Here is a 19,453-nt window from a genome sequence, read left to right on the forward strand (position 1 = left end):
CCCCCCCCCTTCTTGTGTCTAGATATATATATATATTCGTTCTTCCGATTTTGCTGCGTTCTATTATATTCCACACCCCCGATCTATTCTCACAACACCCCACCCCCCCCGCGTGCGTCGGTCCCCGCTCCCTATCCCACCCTATATGCTCAACCCCCCTCCTCCACCCACCCCACCCCCCCACCCCACCCACCAGCCCCCCCCCCCCCCCCCCACCCACCCACCCCCCCCCCCCCGTCTTCCACCACCCCACCCCCCCTCCCTCTCTCGTCTCCCCCCCGCCACCCACCCACCCACCCTCCCCCCTCCCACCCACCCCTCCCACCCCCCCCCCCCCACCCACCCACCCACCCACCCCCCCCCCCCCCCCCCACCCACCCACCCCCCCCCCCCCCCCCCACCCACCCACCCCCCCCCCCCCCACCCACCCACCCCCCCCCCCCCACCCCCCACCCTCCCTCCCACCCACCACCCCCCCCCCCACCGACCCACCACCCCCCACCCCCACACCCACACCCTCCCTCCTCCCCCCACCCACCCCACCCACCCACCCCCCCCCCCCCCAGACCCACCCTCCCACCCCCCACCCCCCACTCCCTCCTCCCTCCCCCCCCCCCCTCCCACCCTCCCTACCACCCCACCCCCTCACCCTCCCACCTCCCTCGACACACCACCCACCCTCCCTCCCTCCACCACCCACCCTCCTCCCCACTCCCTCCTCCCTCCCTCCACCCACACACACTCCCACCCCTCCCTCCACACACACTCCCTCCCTCCCTCCACACACACTCCCTCCCTCCCCACCACACACACTCCCTCCCTCCCTCCACCACACACTCCCCTCCCTACCCACACTCCCTCCCTCCCTCCACACACACTCCCTCCCTCCCTCCACACACACTCCCTCCCTCCCTCCACACACACTCCCTCCCTCCCCTCCACACACCCTCCCTCCCTCCCTCCACACACACTCCCTCCCTCCTCCACACACACTCCCTCCCTCCCTCCACACACACTCCCTCCCTCCCTCCACACACACTCCCTCCCTCCCTCCACACACACTCCCTCCCTCCCTCCACACACACTCCCTCCCTCCCTCCACACACACTCCCTCCCTCCCTCCACACACACTCCCTCCCTCCCTCCCTCCACACACACTCCCTCCCTCCCTCCCTCCACACACACTCCCTCCCTCCCTTCCCTCCACACACACTCCCTCCCTCCCTCCCCTCCACACACACTCCCTCCCTCCCTCCACACACACTCCCTCCCTCCACACACACTCCACACACACTCCCTCCCTCCCTCCACACACTCCCTCCCTCCCTCCACACACTCCCTCCCTCCCTCCACACACTCCCTCCCTCCCTCCACACACTCCCTCCCTCCCTCCACACACTCCCTCCCTCCCTCCACACACTCCCTCCCTCCCTCCCTCCACACTCCCTCCCTCCCTCCCTCCACACTCCCTCCCTCCCTCCCTCCACACTCCCTCCCTCCACACACACTCCCTCCCTCCACACACACTCCCTCCCTCCACACACACTCCCTCCCTCCACACACACTCCACACACACTCCCTCCTCCCTCCACACTCCCTCCCTCCCTCCACACACACTCCCTCCCTCCCTCCACACTCCCTCCCTCCCTCCACACACACACACTCCCTCCACACTCCCTCCCTCCCTCCACACACACTCCCTTCCTCCCTCCACACACACACACTCCTCACCTCCTCCCTCCCCCTCCACACTCCCTCCCTCCCTCCACACTCCCTCCCCTCCCTCCACACTCCCTCCCTCCCTCCACACTCCCTCCCTCCCTCCCTCCACCCTCCCTCCACCCTCCCTCCCTCCCTCCACCCTCCCTCCCACCCTCCTCCCTCCCACACTCCCTCCCTCCCTCCCTCCACCCTCCCTCCATCCCTCCACCCTCCCTCCCTCCACCCTCCCACAATCCCTCCCCTCCCTCCCTCCACACTCCCTCCCTCCCTCCCTCCACCCTCCCTCCCTCCCTCCACCCTCCCTCCCACCCTCCCTCCCTCCCTCCCTCCCACACTCCCTCCCTCCCTCCCTCCACCCTCCCTCCCTCCCTCCCTCCACACTCCCTCCCTCCCTCCCTCCACACTCCCTCCCTCCCTCCCTCCACACTCCCTCCCTCCCTCCCTCCACACTCCCTCCCTCCCTCCCTCCACACTCCCTCCCTCCCTCCCTCCACACTCCCTCCCTCCCTCCCTCCACACTCCCTCCCTCCTCCCTCCACACTCCCTCCCTCCCTCCCTCCACACTCCCTCCCTCCCTCCCTCCACACTCCCTCCCTCCCTCCCTCCACACTCCCTCCCTCCCTCCCTCCACACTCCCTCCCTCCCTCCCTCCACACTCCCTCCCTCCCTCCCTCCACACTCCCTCCCTCCCTCCCTCCACACTCCCTCCCTCCCTCCCTCCACACTCCCTCCACACTCCCTCCACACTTCCCTCCACACTCCCTCCACACTCCCTCCACACTCCCTCCACACTCCCTCCCTCCACACTCCCTCCCTCCACACTCCCTCCCTCCACACTCCCTCCCTCCACACTCCCTCCCTCCACACTCCCTCCACCCTCCCTCCCTCCCTCCACCCTCCCTCCCTCCCTCCACCCTCCCTCCCTCCCTCCCTCCCTCCCTCCCTCCCTCCACACTCACTCCCTCCCTCCCTCCCTCCACACTCACTCCCTCCCTCCCTCCCTCCACACTCACTCCCTCCCTCCCTCCCTCCACACTCACTCCCTCCCTCCCTCCCTCCACACTCACTCCCTCCCTCCCTCCCTCCACACTCACTCCCTCCCTCCCTCCCTCCACACTCACTCCCTCCCTCCTCCCTCCACACTCACTCCCTCCCTCCCTCCCTCCACACTCACTCCCTCCCTCCCTCCCTCCACACTCACTCCCTCCCCTCCCTCCCTCCACACTCACTCCCTCCCTCCCTCCCTCCACACTCACTCCCTCCCTCCCTCCCTCCACACTCACTCACTCCCTCCCTCCCTCCACACTCACTCACTCCCTCCCTCCCTCCACACTCACTCACTCCCTCCCTCCCTCCACACTCACTCACTCCCTCCCTCCCTCCACACTCACTCACTCCCTCCCTCCCTCCACACTCACTCCCTCCCTCCCTCCCTCCACACTCACTCCCTCCCTCCCTCCCTCCACACTCACTCCCTCCCTCCCTCCCTCCGACACTCACTCCCTCCCTCCCTCCCTCCACACTCACTCCCTCCCTCCCTCCACACTCACTCCCTCCCTCCCTCCACACTCACTCCCTCCCTCCCTCCTCCACACTCACTCCCTCCCTCCCTCCCTCCCACACTCACTCCCTCCCTCCCTCCACACACACTCCCTCCCTCCCTCCCTCCACACACACTCCCTCCCTCCCTCCCTCCACACACACTCCCTCCCTCCCTCCCTCCACACACACTCCCTCCCTCCCTCCCTCCACACACACTCCCTCCCTCCCTCCCTCCACACTCCCTCCCTCCCTCCCTCCACACTCACTCCCTCCCTCCCTCCACACTCACTCCCTCCCTCCCTCCACACTCACTCCCTCCCTCCCTCCACACTCACTCCCTCCCTCCCTCCACACTCACTCCCTCCCTCCCTCCACACTCACTCCCTCCCTCCCTCCACACTCACTCCCTCCCTCCCTCCACACTCACTCCCTCCCTCCCTCCACACTCACTCCCTCCCTCCCTCCACACTCACTCCCTCCCTCCCTCCACACTCACTCCCTCCCTCCCTCCACACTCACTCCCTCCCTCCCTCCACACTCACTCCCTCCCTCCCTCCACACTCACTCCCTCCCTCCCTCCACACTCACTCCCTCCCTCCCTCCACACTCACTCCCTCCCTCCCTCCACACTCACTCCCTCCCTCCCTCCACACTCACTCCCTCCCTCCCTCCACACTCACTCCCTCCCTCCCTCCACACTCACTCCCTCCCTCCCTCCACACTCACTCCCTCCCTCCCTCCACACTCACTCCCTCCCTCCCTCCACACTCACTCCCTCCCTCCCTCCACACTCACTCCCTCCCTCCCTCCACACTCACTCCCTCCCTCCCTCCACACTCACTCCCTCCCTCCCTCCACACTCACTCCCTCCCTCCCTCCACACTCACTCCCTCCCTCCCTCCACACTCACTCCCTCCCTCCCTCCACACTCACTCCCTCCCTCCCTCCACACTCACTCCCTCCCTCCCTCCACACTCACTCCCTCCCTCCCTCCACACTCACTCCCTCCCTCCCTCCACACTCACTCCCTCCCTCCCTCCACACTCACTCCCTCCCTCCCTCCACACTCACTCCCTCCCTCCCTCCACACTCACTCCCTCCCTCCCTCCACACTCACTCCCTCCCTCCCTCCACACTCACTCCCTCCCTCCCTCCACACTCACTCCCTCCCTCCCTCCACACTCACTCCCTCCCTCCCTCCACACTCACTCCCTCCCTCCCTCCACACTCACTCCCTCCCTCCACACTCACTCCCTCCCTCCACACTCACTCCCTCCCTCCCTCCACACTCACTCCCTCCCTCCCTCCACACTCCATTAACATTAAGTGCTAATCTTGGAGGGGAGTTCTCAGGTGAACATCTTTGCCAGTGACGCTCAAATCCCAGGAATGGGTTAAAAAATGTACTTTAATTGTTCATTTGAATTACATGTGCTGCATATGTTTATATTGTGGTAGAAAAAAGGCTTTAGAAAGGACGCAGACGAAGGCAGTCAGATTAATTTCCAGTTTAAAGCAAGTGAACTTTCAAGATAGGCTCAAAAAAGCTGGGACTCTATTTCAGAGAAGCACAGACATGTGGGTAATTTGATCTGAGGTTTGAGATGATGATGAAGGGAACAGTCTGCGTTTCTGTGAACTAAATAGGTTAGGGAGGACCGGGGGTCACAATCTCAAGTTATGCAAAGCCTGAATTAGATGACATGTTAGGAGGCCTTTTTCACCCCCAGAGACCAACGGATCTGTAGAATAGACTGCTGGCCTGTGCAGTGAACTCACTGTTCTTGCAAAGAGAAAGGTGGACCAGAGATCACCCAATACAGAAAAGGTAGGTACTATAACATTCAGGGTCAGTCAGAGTGCTGTCCTAGACTAGTTTCAATCACCTTAGAGGAATTTCCAGATTTTTTTTCTTCCCCATTTAGCCTGGGGTTTTAAAATCTGATAGTCTTCAAGAAATGACATGGATTTTAGGTGGGGAGTGAATATACTGTGATGCACAAGGCCGCACATGTGTGGGGAACAGGCCAATGGGTCCTTTTCAGTCAGTCATTATGTTTGTATTTATTACTAAAATCCAAGTGACAGTACAGAGTTGGACAGTAAAAAAGGGATAACTGTTAAATAGTACTTTGTTTGCTCTCCTCCTGTCTCACCTCTGCCATAGCCACGCCTGCCTCGTTCTGCATGTCTATCACCTGGACCAACATCCACTCCATTTTCCTCAACTCTGCCTGCAAATTAAAAATTGCAGTTTCAGGAAAAATTAGACAATGCACTGAAGAAACAGTTTAACAACTGGCTCGGTATTACACACAAATCTTACATGCTATACTTACATTCCCTGCCACAGCTTCCTCTTCCTCTTCTAGAGGAGATCACACGACCCCGACTTAGTTTATCACCACTCCTGTCTCGGTTTTCCTTATTTTCTAGGAGGCCTTCTTTCCCAGTTCCAATACTCTTCTTTTTACCTACAGTCTCCCATGAAGTCTATATAAAAATACCCCATCAGTTCATTACTTGCTAAACAAGCATTCTCAGATTACGTCATCTGCAAAATACAGATTGTTAGAGTAACTGGAAGCATCAAAACCAGGAGAAATGCACATTAAAACCCCAGTTTTCAGCAACTCACTTGGATTCATTGTGCTTTATCAAAAATGGCCAGCTAGTCAATTAAATCTGGAGGAAATAAAGTCAAGACAAGAAAGCAATTCATTTTTGTATGCTTTCTGTAGCAAGGTTCTCATTTTGTATATATATAGAAATATATTTAATATAGATGTAAACAAGCTGTACACTTTAGGAAACAATCTTGGAGATGACCATTTTGGTTATCACACCACTGCTAGCTCTTCAACTGGATTAATCGAAGTCCATCCCATTTCCCTCTTTCAAATATTTATCCAGCTCCCTTTTAAATTACATTTAACGTCCTAATTGAAATTTTTGCCAGAATTCCTAAAATCATAATCACAAATCCATAATTCCTCATCCACACCAGCTCACCAACTAGCCCAAACTAATATTTAACCCCCTCAAAAAACAATATTTTCAAAAGCTCAGAATTCCACATCGACCTTCTATATCCAGGTTGGAGATGGGGTGGGAAGAACCACCCCAGACAGACCTGAGGATTGGGAGCAGTTTAGAATTCAGCAACGGAGGACAAGGGATTGATTAAGAAGGGGAAAATAGAGTACGAGAGCAAGCTTGCGGAGAACATAAAAACGGACTGTAAAAGTTTCTATAGGTATGTGAAGAGAAAAAGACTGGTGAAGACAAATGTAGGTCCCTTACAGTCAGAAACAGGGGAATTTATTATGGGGAACAAAGAAATGGCTGACCAACTAAATGCATACTTTGGTTCTGTCTTCACAGAGGAGGACATAAATAAGATACCAGAAATGTTGGGGAACACAGGGTTTAGTGAGAGGGAGGAACTGAAGGAAATCAGTATTAGTAGAGAAATAGTGTTGGGGAAATTGATGGGATTGAAGGCCGATAAATCCCCAGGGCCTGATAATCTACATCCCAGAGTATTTCAGGAAATAGCCCTAGAAATAGTGGATGCATTGGTGGTCATCTTCCAAGATTCTATAGACTGTGGAACAGTTCCTACAGATTGGAGGGTAGCTAATGTAACCCCACTATTTAAAAAGGGAGGTAGAGAGAAAACAGGAAATTATAGACCAGTCAGCCTGGCATCAGTACTGGGGAAAATTCAGGAGTCCATTATCAAAGATTTTATAGCAGAGCACTTGGAGAACAGTGGTAGAATCAGACAGTGTCAGCATGGATTTATGAAAGGGAAATCATGCTTGACAAATCCACTAGAATTCTTTGAGGAAGCAATTAGTAGAGTTGATGAGGGGGAGCCAGTGGTTTATTTGGACTTTCAGAAGGCTTTCGATTAAGTCCCACATAAGAGGTTAGCATGTAAAATTAAAGCGCATGGGATTGGGGGTAGTGTATTGTGATGGATAGAAAATTGGTTGGCAGAGAGGAAACGAACAGTAGGAATAAACGGGTCTTTTTCCGAATGGCAGGCAGTGACTGGAGGGGTACCGCAGGGATCGGTGCTAGGACCCCAGCTATTCACAATATATATCAATGATTTAGATAAGGAAACTAAATGTAATATCTCCAAATTTCGAGATGACACAAAACTGGGTGGGAGGGTGAGTTGTGAGGAGGATGCAGAGAGACTTCAGGCTGATTTGGACAAGTTGTGTGAGTGGGCAAATGCGTGGCAGATGCAGTATAATGTGGATAAATGTGAGGTTATCCACTTTGGTAGCAAAAACAGGAAGGCAGATTATCTGAACAGCTATAAACTGAGAGAGGGGACTATGCAGCGAGACCTGGGTGTTCTCATACACCACTCGCTGAAGGTAAGCATGCAGGTGCAACAGGCGGTAAAAACGGCAAATGGTATGTTGGCCTTCATATTGACAGGATTCGAGTACAGGAGCAGGGATGTCTTGCTGTAATTATACAGGGCTTTGGTGATGCCGCACCTGGAATATTGTGTGCAGTTTTGGTCCCCTTATCGGAGGAAGGATGTTCTTGCTACAGAGGGAGTGCAGCGAAGGTTTACCAGATTGATTCCTGGGATGGCGGGACTGATGTATGAGGAGAGATTGAGTCGGTTAGGATTATATTTGCTGTTCAGAAGAGTGAGGGGGGATCTCATAGAAACCTATAAAATTCTAACAGGACTTGACAGGGTAGTTGCAGGAAGCATGTTCCCGATGGTGGGGGAGTCCAGAACCAGGGGTCATAGTCTAACGATACAGGGTAAACCTTTCAGGACTGAGATGAGAAGAAATTTCTTCACCCAGAGAGTGGTGAGCCTGTGGAATTTGCTACCACAGAAAGCAACTGAGGCCAAAACATTGTATGTTTTCAAGAAGGAGTTAGATATAGCTCTAGGGTTTAAAGGGATCAAAGGATATGGGGGAAAAGCGGTAACAGGTTACTGAGTTGGATGATCAGCCATGATCATAATGAATGGCAGAACAAGCTCGAAGGGCCGAATGGCCTACTCCTGTTCCTATTTTCTATGTAAGAATTCAAATTAAAACAGATTCAGTTCTTTAAGAATGCAGTTTCTTGCACAGCAGCAGCCATCACACACTACTTGAGCACTGATACAATACACCAATGTAAAGTGAAATGTCAAACTTTCGTAACGACTGTTCCAACAACAATTGTTAACAGCAAACCGTCACAGAATCAGATGACTGCTGGCATCCAAGTGAAAGAGTTAAAACTTTAAATGCTGAAAAGATACCACAGCCCAAATAAAACATTTAAAATGGCAATATGAAATTCACTATTTACCTAACCGTATAGGGGCTCGATCTGTTCCATCTATCATCCCATAGCATTTCCCAGTTCTGTAAGCATCAAGGATACAGTCCTAACTTATGATTCCCAACATTCTTTTTTTGAAACCTTCATCCATCAATAATATGCTCTCATGCATTAGAAAATAATAAAGACGCTACGTTCCCCCACATTAGGGGGCTATTTCGCTCTGTTTAAACCCAGAAACTTCTAACCTCAATACTCCAGCCTAACTGTTTAGTCTCTATTTTATCCCGATGTTTATAAGCAGGGGGAGGTCTATGCTAGAAAACCCTAGCTTAACGTGCCCAGGACTTCACAACACAAACTTGTATTGATTATGTAGGAGGGCTAACAATTTGCTTTGGGGAAACAATTTTAATGCAAAGCTCAAGAGCATTTTAACTATATTAAGCTGGGTATAATTTTAAACTTGTGTGAATACACTTGACAAACCTATTCACATATACCTCTTCCAAACCCTGTGGGCAAATAGAAAAAAAAACATGAAATAAAACACTTTCCCAGTTAGGAAGTAATCTGACATAAAAGCAGATGAACAAAATGCCTTTATCCATACCGTATCTGAATTTCCTTCCAGTAGTATATTGATAGCTCTATTCACATCACCATTGCAGTCATGAAGCGCAACTATGCTTTCATCTGGGTTCTTTCCTGTGACTTCCATCAACTAAAATAAAAGTCCCATCATTTAGAACCATTGTAGAAGCATCTACATAGTCCATTCAACATTTAAAAAGAAAACAGTTCCAGCTTAATTGAAAAAAAAATAAAACGATTAATGCAGAGTTTGCACAATGACCCCTGCACCCCTCCTCCCCAACCACACTCTGGCTTTTACGCATCTAGATTTATATATTCTATACCTCTTAAAACACACAAGTAAATCTCTTGAACTCAACCAATACTTTGAAATCTGCACATTAAAACTTAGCCCTCAAGTGATTTCAACACTTGACACATTTGTTGATAATGAGGACAAGGGGGAAAATCTGCTTTTAAGAAACTGACCTTGCATTACATCACAACTGGATTCTTACTCACTTGCTTCACTTTCTCTTCAAAATCTGCATCATTCTTATCATAGATCATTTGGGCAAGTCGAATCTGTTCCGCTGTGGCCTAAAACATAGTAATTGGATTAATTTTTAAGATGTGATTTCAGAACAAGTATCAACCTCCACTAAAACCTTGCATTTCTACAGTGCCTGTCACACGTGCAAAGACTGTGGATTCGAGGCAGAAGAGGAAACACGTTTTGCACATTGATGGGGGGAAAAAATCAAAAAGGCCTGGTCAAAGAGAAGGATGAGGCTTTTGAACACAACAATGAAGACAGCGAAACAGAAATCTAAAAAATTCCAGACAGACGGAAACAGTTGAAAAAAGCAAGCCACTTATCAAAGACTGGAGGTATCTAGATGATTAGAGGATGTATGCAGGAAAAAATGGCTAGGAGAGATGGAAATACAAGACTTCAAGCAGGCCACAGATTTGTGCAGATCAGCTGCAAAAAATTTCAAGATAATTAAATAACAAACAATGGTTGTGGTGAAGGTACAGTGGGGTGGGAGGGAGAAGTGAAAGGTAGCTCAGGATGGGGCCATGTAGCAAGTAAAGATTTCTTAGTGCTGCACTTACCTTGAGGTGACAGCCAAAGAAGCTCATGGGAGTGAAGGCCAAAGACACATAGGCTCCTGCAATGGCTGAAGAGGATGGCCTCAAATTTTGCTGACTAAGCTGGATGATATTTTGGCTCTGTTCTTCAAGTTAGAGAAGTAATCAGTGAAATTAGCAACAGATTGGCACAGATAATGGAGGAGCAGTACAGCTAAGTGTATAAGCTAACCTAATGTTTCCAAATATCAGCCAATTGATTGGAAAAGAATCATAAACAATTAAAGGACTGAAGATTTAAATCATTGGGTATACTGGTTGTGAAGGGACAGCATATAGATTACAGCAGCCAAGGATAGATTCTTAGAAGACTCCAGAATTAATCGGGGAATTTGGGAGAGAAGTCATGGCAGGAGATGCACTAGTTACAATCAGATCAGTAAGATTTGAATCAAGCAAGGGCAGTCCTGCTGAGCTAGATAACTGAGGCGAATTCATGCAGGATGGTGTGGTCAACTATGTCAAAGGCAGCAGGGAGAATGCACTAGTGATACTTACAGAATAATGTCATTTGTGACCAGTTAAGGCCGTGGCAGAAACTCAGAAGACATTCACAGGGAGCTGCAGGAAAGATGGGCATGAATTTTGGAGACATGTTCAACGAATTGGAAGAGTTAAGGACACTGGAAATGATTGAGTTTGTAATGACAGAAGAGTTGAGGATAACATATTTTGCAGGGGGTGGGGGCGGGAGTGTTTTAATATGATAACAATTGGAAGGAAGGCCGACAGCAGAGGGGAAAATCCAGAGAATGTCAGTTAGTAGGGAGATCAGGAAGGAAGACAGCAGTCAACACTTTCCAGGGAATGGAGTCAAGAAGCGGGTCTCTGACAATGAGCTTGGAGAGAGTATGAAGCGATGGAGAAAGAGGAGTTCAGTGCTACAGCAGGAAGAAGCTGGCTTGGTAGGCCAAGAGGACAGAGAAGTAGCTAAATGGATGGTCTCAATCTTGATGGATGAGGTGTCAGGGGAGGAGAAGAGGGGTTAAGAAGCTAGTTGGTTGCAGAAAAAGGAAACCAAAGTTATTTTTACTTGCCAGGATGATCCTGGAGTAATAAGCAGTTATGGGAGAGGAGTCAGGCCCATTAGCATTTGGTCAGATCTGATGAATGGCTAAACCAGTTGTGCATCAGATATACTCATCAAGCCCAAGGGATGTAGAGTTCAAAAATGGTGGACAACCAGGGAAATCAGCAAAACGGGAGAGATGATTTTACTGGGGACAATGGCAATGGTGGAAGGGCGGCACAGTGGCGCAGTGGTTAGCACCGCAGCCTCACAGCTCCAGGGACCCGGGTTCGATTCTGGGTACTGCCTGTGTGGAGTTTGCAAGTTCTCCCTGTGTCTGCGTGGGTTTTCTCCGGGTGCTCCGGTTTCCTCCCACAAGCCAAAAGACTTGCAGGTTGATAGGTAAATTGGCCATTATAAATTGTCACCAGTATAGGTAAGTGGTAGGGAAATATAGGGACAGGTGGGGATGTTTGTTGGAAATATGGGATTAGTGTAGGATTAGTATAAATGGGTGGTTGATGTTCGGCACAGACTCGGTGGGCCGAAGGGCCTGTTTCAGTGCTGTATCTCTAATCTAATCTGAGAAGCAGTGGAATAAAAATCATCGGCTGCAGAAATACTGTGGCGAAGAGGACCAAAGGCAAGACAATTCAGAGTTTGAACATGCAGTTCTAAGAAGTGAAGAATTGTTGGAAGTAGGTAGGAGTATGTGGGTTATGAGGGATACCAATGATCAGAAATAGCCAAAAGGAGTAGAGGCTAGAAAGCAAGCAGCAGCTGTGAAAAAGGGCAGGCAGGTTTATTTAACAAGGAAACCCTCCAATATACTTACAAATTATGCATGATGCAAGAACTCATCTTCCATTTAGAGTGGAGCACTGAAATCTAATTACCTCTCCAGTAAATCTTAGTGAAATTAACCAGTTTGAGCAAACTCCTGAAACAAAGTGTTGTTTAACTGAAGAGTATCCTATAGGTTCAAGTTGTGCTAAAGCTTTATAAAGCTCTGGTTAGGCCCCAACTTGAGTACAGTGTCCAGTTCTGGTCACTACTTTAGGAAGGATGTGAGAGTGCAGAGGAGATTTATCAGAATGAGGAATTTTAGTTACAAGGTTAGGTTGGAAATGTTGGGATGGTTCTCCCTGGACCAAAGGATATTGATGGGAGATTTGATAGAGGTGCACAAGATTATGACAGGCTTAAGTAAGTCAGACAAGCAAAAGCTGTTCCCATTAACTAATAGTACAAGGACTAGGGGACACAGATTGGGCAAGAGGTGAAGGGGGAATGCGCGGAAGAATTTTTTTTACGCAGCATGTGGTAACGATCTCGAACACTCTGCCCATGAAGGCGATGGAAGCAGAGATTATGATTTCAAAAGGAAATTGGATGGGTACTTGAAGGAAATAAACTTGCAAGGCTACAGTCATCAAGCAGGGGAGTGGAACTGACTGGATTATTCCGAGAGCCAGCTAGGTGAAAGATGATTTTTTTAATCCGCCAGCTGGAAACCTGAATATTAAACTGGTGGAGAAAAACCATTCAAACCTTGCAAGCTTTGAACTCTGCCTGCTGACTGTGAGCACCAAGGCATATTCCCTGCTGCAGGCTTTAGCGTTCATTGATTTAACTAATTTATTCTTTGATTGTGTTAGTCTGTTCGCCGATCGATGCTCACTGTGCTTAATAACTTAAGCCGGTGGGTGGTGCTAGAGGGTAGAGAAGTTTCCGGAAACAACAGATGCCCTTGAAGGAAATCAGCTGCATTGCTGCCTCCCAGAGAACGACCGAATCAGTGCCTACATCTTCAAACCAGAGGCCTCGGGACCACCAAATTCAGCCTGAAGCCAGCCGAGTCACCAACCTCCACAGACTGTATACCCTTTTATTTTTCTGAACTCTAATTTGACCAATCTATCCTTCCCCAATCTGTGACCTATTTGTGTGAGAAAGTTGGAGCGTATATTATTTTACTTAGATCATTTTAAGTACAATAAAGCTAATCTCTTTCTTTGGTAAACTTGAGAAAACCTATCTAAGTGGCTCTTTTTATGATCACAGCCCATAAACATTTAAACCTGGACTGTCCAACATACATGTTAATCTGTTAATTGTGTGTCAATGGTTTGTTTATATGCAGGCGAAGGGTGTTAATTGGGGTCTTAGTTGAGCACTTATAAGCAGACACTCACTGAGACTGGTGGCGGGTTTGAGTGAGAAGCTACAGGTTTGTAATCCTTTTACTCTGCACAATAAATGTGAAACTGAGTAAATATAGGCTCCAGCAATATCCTGCCACAAGCAGCTTTCTGGAATTTAACATGGGAGCAGAGGATGGCTGTCTGAAGCTGAAAGTTGAAAATTAGGAAATTATTTTGGAATAGAAAACTAAAATCTCAAGGGCTATTGTGGAAAATATGGCAAAAAGCAAGTGTAAATTGTCAGGGTATGATTACTCTCCGGTGTTCTTAAAGTTTGAACCATATGCCCTGTGGAAGAATGAAGTGGATATGTGGACACAGGTTACATTTCTACCAAAGAGGAAACAAGGTTTGGCTTTGGCGTTGTCACTTCCTACCGAAAGTAAAATCAAAAGTGTTTTCTGAACCGGATGCTCGTCAATTCAATACTGATGAAGGGTTGGATCTTCTGTTAGAATTCTTGGATGAATTTTGCAAGAAAGATGACCTATTGAATACGTATGAGACATGGTCAGACTGATCGATTTCGGAAAACAGATGGTTATTCAATGGAGGAATATAGCATGGACTGCAACAGACTGTATAAAAGATTGAGGAAATTCAGTTTGGAGATCCCTGGTTCAGTGCTAGCTTTTAAATTGTTAGATTGTGCTAGGGTGTTACATATGGACAGGCTCCTGGTTCTAACTGGAGTTTGGTTCTTGGACAAAGACTTCCTGTTGGACCAAATGTCCGTGGCCTTAAAGACATTCCTGGGGAAACACAGTCATTTCCTACAGGGCTGGTAGAACAAGCAAGGCACTCTGTGGTGACACAAAGAATGGAGGATTCAATGTTTACTAGATTTAGAAATAATCCAGATACTGAAAGCAGACACAAGTACAATGGAAAAGGTAAAGACAGGAAGAATGAGGATGAAAGCACCTTTAGCAGGTCTGAATATTACAGCGGAAGACTGAATTGGAACAGCAATCATAGGCGAATGAATCTCAGGAATGCCCAAGGAATAGTTAACAGGTACTTCAGATGTGACTTCAAGTATCATTATGCAATGAACTGCGCTAAGCAGAGGGGCAGAATCTTCAAAATAACACAAGATGCAGAGAATGCTGAGGCAGAAGAGAAAGATACTGATGGATCTGAACGAATTGCACTGGTCACAAAGAGTTTTAGTCCTATGATGAATGCGTTAGTTGCAGATTTGTTCAACTGTGCTGTACTGGATAGTGCTTGTAAGTCGACAGTATGTGGAACTGACTGAATCCAGATTACACTGTAACCACTCAGTAGTGAGGATTGACACAAGGTCAAGGAGTATAAAAATACTACCAGCTTGAGGTTTGGTGATAACACATTGAAGTCACTGAACAGAGTAGTAATCCCATGTAAAATAGCTGGGGTAAGCCACTTTATCAGTACTGATGTAGTATCTGTTGAGATACCGTTACAGTCGAGTAGACCTTCAATGAAAAAGGTACAGATGAAACTTGATATGGCGCATGATAAGAATTATTTTTGGGAAGCCAGTGAATTTGCAGTTTACCCAGTCAGGGCATTATTATATCCCCTTAACAAAACCTGATATTTCTAGTCAGTGTAGAAGTATTGATGGTATCAGGTGTTAAGAATCAGAGATAAATAGCAAATGGTCTTAAAATTACACAGACAATTTGCTCATCCTTCGTGTCAGAGATTAAAAACCCTAAAAGATGCAGGTGTGATTGATGAGTATGAGAATAGAGATTAGTGAAAAGTGTGAAATTTGTAAAAAGTATTGGAGGCCACCATCACATCCCATTGTCAGCCTTCCATTGGCACGTGACACTAATGGAGTTAAAAAGTATGGGACAAAGACAAATATTTTCATTCTACATTTTATAGATTAGGCAACTAGATTCAGTCTTTCTACAATAATAGTAAGGACAAAAGGGTGATTATAGACAAAATTATGGAGAACTGGATAGGGTCTGGGCTTGGGGCACCAGCTAAGTTTGACTGATAATGGAGGGGAATTTGCCAATGAAGAGTTCAGATATGTGTGTGAAAACAAGATTATAGTTATGAATACTGCAACTGAAAGTCCTTTCAGCAATGACCTTTGTGAAAGGAATCATGCAGTGGATGATGAAATGTTACATAAAATCTCAGCTGACCAGCCAAACTGCAAGTTGACAACTGCCCTGGCATAGGCGGTTAATGCAAAGAACTCTCTTCAGATGGTTAGAGGATATAGCGCCTATCAAATGGTCTATGGGTGGAATCCCAAATTGCCTTCTGTACTGTGCGACAGTCCTACTGCTCTACAAGGTACTCCAATTAGTTCCATTTTTTCTATACATCTGAATGCTTTACATGCAGGGAGACAGGCTTTCATCAAGGCGGAGGTCTGAGAAAATTCGCAGAGCTCTGAGGCAGCGTAGAAGGCCATCTGAGGCAGAATTTAGTTCAGGAGATTTGGTCCATTATAAAAGAGAGCCATAGGGAATGGAAGGGCCCTGGTCGTGATGGTAAGACGGTAGTTATCAAGCATGGAAATCAATCTGTTAAGGTTCATTCCTCACAATTAATCAGGGTTGATTACAAAATCACAGAATCTGAGCAGCTAATAGAGGGAAAAGAGACACCTTGCACCTTAAATACTCCTGTGTTTTGTGATGAAGGTCCTGAGGCACACAATATGGTAGATCAAGAATTGGATAGTAATGTGACAGAGCATGATGTTCAGACAACAGCTATCGCATCCAAAGGCCAATTGCCCCGAGCAGGTACTCGGGTGTCATGTATTCCAGAGGGATTTAATAAATGGAGGGATGCAACAATTGTGGGACGTGCAGGAAATCTGTTTTTCCCTCTAATCTGTATGTGTGCATGTGAGATTCTCATGGGAATGTGAAGCATATTTTAAAATCGGGATTAGAGTGTTAAGTATAATAAACTTATGACTTTCTTGTTTAAATTCACTAATCATTTTATTAGGTATCAAGTTCCTTTGAAAATAAACATGTTCTAAACGATTGTCTTCATGATGTGGTCTGACATTTTTGGCTTGTGAAACAAATGGCATTTTTTCCTTTAAATTAGTCTGTTAGGGACTGAGCAATTGCGAAGATGTGGGTCAATTAAACTAGTTGCGCACTCAGATTAGGCCTGATGCTAGTTTTTAATGTGCTGGAGATAAGCATGATGATGAAGAAACATCCAAATGTTGAGAATGTTTTAAGGGCGAATAAAACGTTAAAAACAAATCTGGATAAATGTGTACTGAAGTTCCCATCATTCGGTGTCCCAAAGAATATGAAGCTTATAATTTTTAGTGATGCTTCATATGCTAATCTTGCTGATGGGTATTCAAGTGTAGCTGGCTTCATAATATTTCTGATGGCTAAGAAAAAACTGACTGAGCCAGAGAGGGGCTAGGGAGAACATGGGGAGCGGGGGAAGGGAGAAGAGAAAAGGAGGGAAGAACATCGATTGGGGGGGGCAGAAAGAGAGAGACACGGAGGGCAAGGTAACCATTCTATGATTCACTCCATATAATAAAGACAAGGCCGAGCACTCAAAATAATCAAAGGTTAAGGCCCCCGACAACATTCCTTAGTGAAGACCTGTGCTGCAGAAATGATCACGCCCCGGGTCAAGCTGTTCAAGTACAGCTACAACACTGGCATCTGCCTAAAGTGGAAAATTGCCCTGGTATATCCTGTCCACATAAAGCAGGACAAATCCAATCCAGCCAGTTACTGCCCCATCAGTCTACTCTCAGTGATGGAAGGTGTCATTAGCAATGCCATTGAACAGCACTTACTCATCTGCTCATTGATGTGCAGTTTGGGGTTCCAACAGCACTTTGCTCCAGATCTCATTACAACCATGAACAAAAGAGCTGAGTTCCAGACGCGAGAAGAAAGTGACTGTCCTCAACATCAAGGCAGCATTTGACCAAGTGTGGCACCAAGCAGTCCTAGTAAAATTGACGTCAATGGGAATCAGGAGAAAATCTCTCCATTGGCTGAAGTCATACCTTGTTCAAGGGAAGATGGTTGTGGTTGTTGGAGGTGCATCATCTCAGCCCCAGAACATCCCTAGGGCACTGTCCAAGGTCCAACTACGTGCACTCAAGTTTGAAGTCCTTGGAATTTACAGCATGAGGTAGGATTATCAGACCGGAATGGAAGAGGGACAACAGCAAAAGACAGATAAAAAGGGAGACACTTAACAAATTCAGTGCAACAATGGTACAGCAGGTGAAAGGTTACAGGAAAAGAAATTTGAAGTTTTCAGGGGAAGACTGAAGGAAGAGGGTAAAGTTGCTTTTATTTGTAAAAATAAAAAAGTTACAATTAATGAGTTGTGTTGAAAACACCAACAGGGTCACAGATTTATAAAGCAGCAATTGCAAAACTTACTGAATAGTTCCCCCTTTTTGTAAGTGTGACTGAGCAGTCAACTATTGAGCTTAGTTACCCAGTAAACTCAAGTATGCTACTTCACCAAATCAAACATACAGCAACATAGTTTAAAAGGTAACTGTTTGCAGTAAAAGTTAAATTAAAAGAACTGCAGTTGAGTGCAAGGAAAGGATATCAATTAGTACACAAAAACTTTGTGAGCATGTCCAAACACTCATACAGAAGTTAGAATTGATGCAGAAACAACTGAATATGGAGAGAGCTGGGCACTTTAAAATGCTAGCCACAAGAAATGCTGAGACAGTGAACCACGAAAAAGTATTCTGTGCTGATCCGCAACTTGAGAGATGAATTCAAACTAATGTTTGCAGATTTTAAGGAGCACTGATGAAATAAAAGTTGTTCGCAGATCTGTTTGGAACTGATGCCACCGATGCTCAGGACATGTTGCAACTGGAACTGAGATCCAAAATGAGTGACATGAAGAGAGCTTTCACAGAACATGACCGTCTTACATTTCATCAGTATGTTCCCACAGCATCATATCCAAATCTAACAAAACATGCCCTTCGATTCATTGCATTGTTTGGCGGCACATATTCCTGCGAACAATTTTTTTCAAGAATGAAAGGCATCAAAATCTCAGTAACTCCTATAATAAAAGCAAAATACTGCAGATGCTGGAAATCTGAAATAAAAGCAAAGTGCTGGAAATACTCAGCAGGTCAGACAGGATCTGTGGAGGGAGAAGCAGAGTTAACGTTTCAGGTCTGCGATCTTTCATCAGAACCTTTCATCTAGTTCTAATGAAAGGTCACCGAACTGAAACGTTAACTCTGCTTTCCTCGCCAAAGATGCTGCTTGACCTGCTGAGTATTTCCAGCATTTTCTGTTTTTAATCACAGTCACTCTTGACAGATGGACATTTATCCGGAATACTGCGCATCGCCACATCAAGTGTGCGGGCAGACATTAACTACCTATGCAAACAAAAACAATGCCAGGTATCTCACTAAAATCAGCGTTCAACATAGCGACAAGAACACAAGTGAGTTAGTCTTTTCGTTTAAAGCTTCTTCATCTTCAGAAGAATGCACTCATTTCGGTTAATAGTACAACAGAATTTTTAATGCCACATCTTTCAGAAATTTGCTCACCAGCCCCCAAGTCGGACAAACATTGTAATGCAGCACCCCCCCCACCCCACGCGAAAAGGTTGGACACCTCTGTTATGGAAACATCAGCTTTCAGAAAAAAAAAAACAGCATCTCAATGTGATCTGGATAGGCACATGGGTTTAGGATTACTGATTATATGGAGGATAACTACCATAGGCTATTTGGGCCAAAGTACCCATTTTCACATTGTAATTTCTATGTACATTTAACATGGGGGCGATTTAAAAATGACTAGCAATGAAACGAACACAAAATTTCTAGTGCCAAATGACAAACCAATGACAAAGGTGGCAGAAGCCTGGTTAAAACGCAAACTTGGAGGTTTGTGGCCAAATG

The 19,453-nt window shown here is 47.4% G+C and overlaps 1 protein-coding gene across 4 annotated transcripts in view; it reads right to left on the minus strand.

Annotated features, from left to right (window-relative positions):
• Nucleotides 1-19,453, minus strand: part of ubap2a (ubiquitin associated protein 2a) — a 162,403-nt gene that overhangs the window by 107,457 nt on the left and 35,493 nt on the right. For all 4 annotated transcript variants that reach the window (XM_068031699.1, XM_068031689.1, XM_068031672.1 and 1 more), the window contains exons 3-6: nucleotides 9,685-9,762; nucleotides 9,200-9,310; nucleotides 5,604-5,757; nucleotides 5,421-5,498 (exon numbers count right to left, since the gene is read on the minus strand). In XM_068031699.1, the coding sequence (XP_067887800.1) occupies nucleotides 5,421-5,498; nucleotides 5,604-5,757; nucleotides 9,200-9,310; nucleotides 9,685-9,762 (421 nt within the window). The remainder of the gene's footprint in view (nucleotides 1-5,420; nucleotides 5,499-5,603; nucleotides 5,758-9,199; nucleotides 9,311-9,684; nucleotides 9,763-19,453) is intronic.

This window comes from Heterodontus francisci, chromosome 1 (assembly GCF_036365525.1).
Source record: "Heterodontus francisci isolate sHetFra1 chromosome 1, sHetFra1.hap1, whole genome shotgun sequence".
NCBI classification, from domain to species: domain Eukaryota; kingdom Metazoa; phylum Chordata; class Chondrichthyes; order Heterodontiformes; family Heterodontidae; genus Heterodontus; species Heterodontus francisci.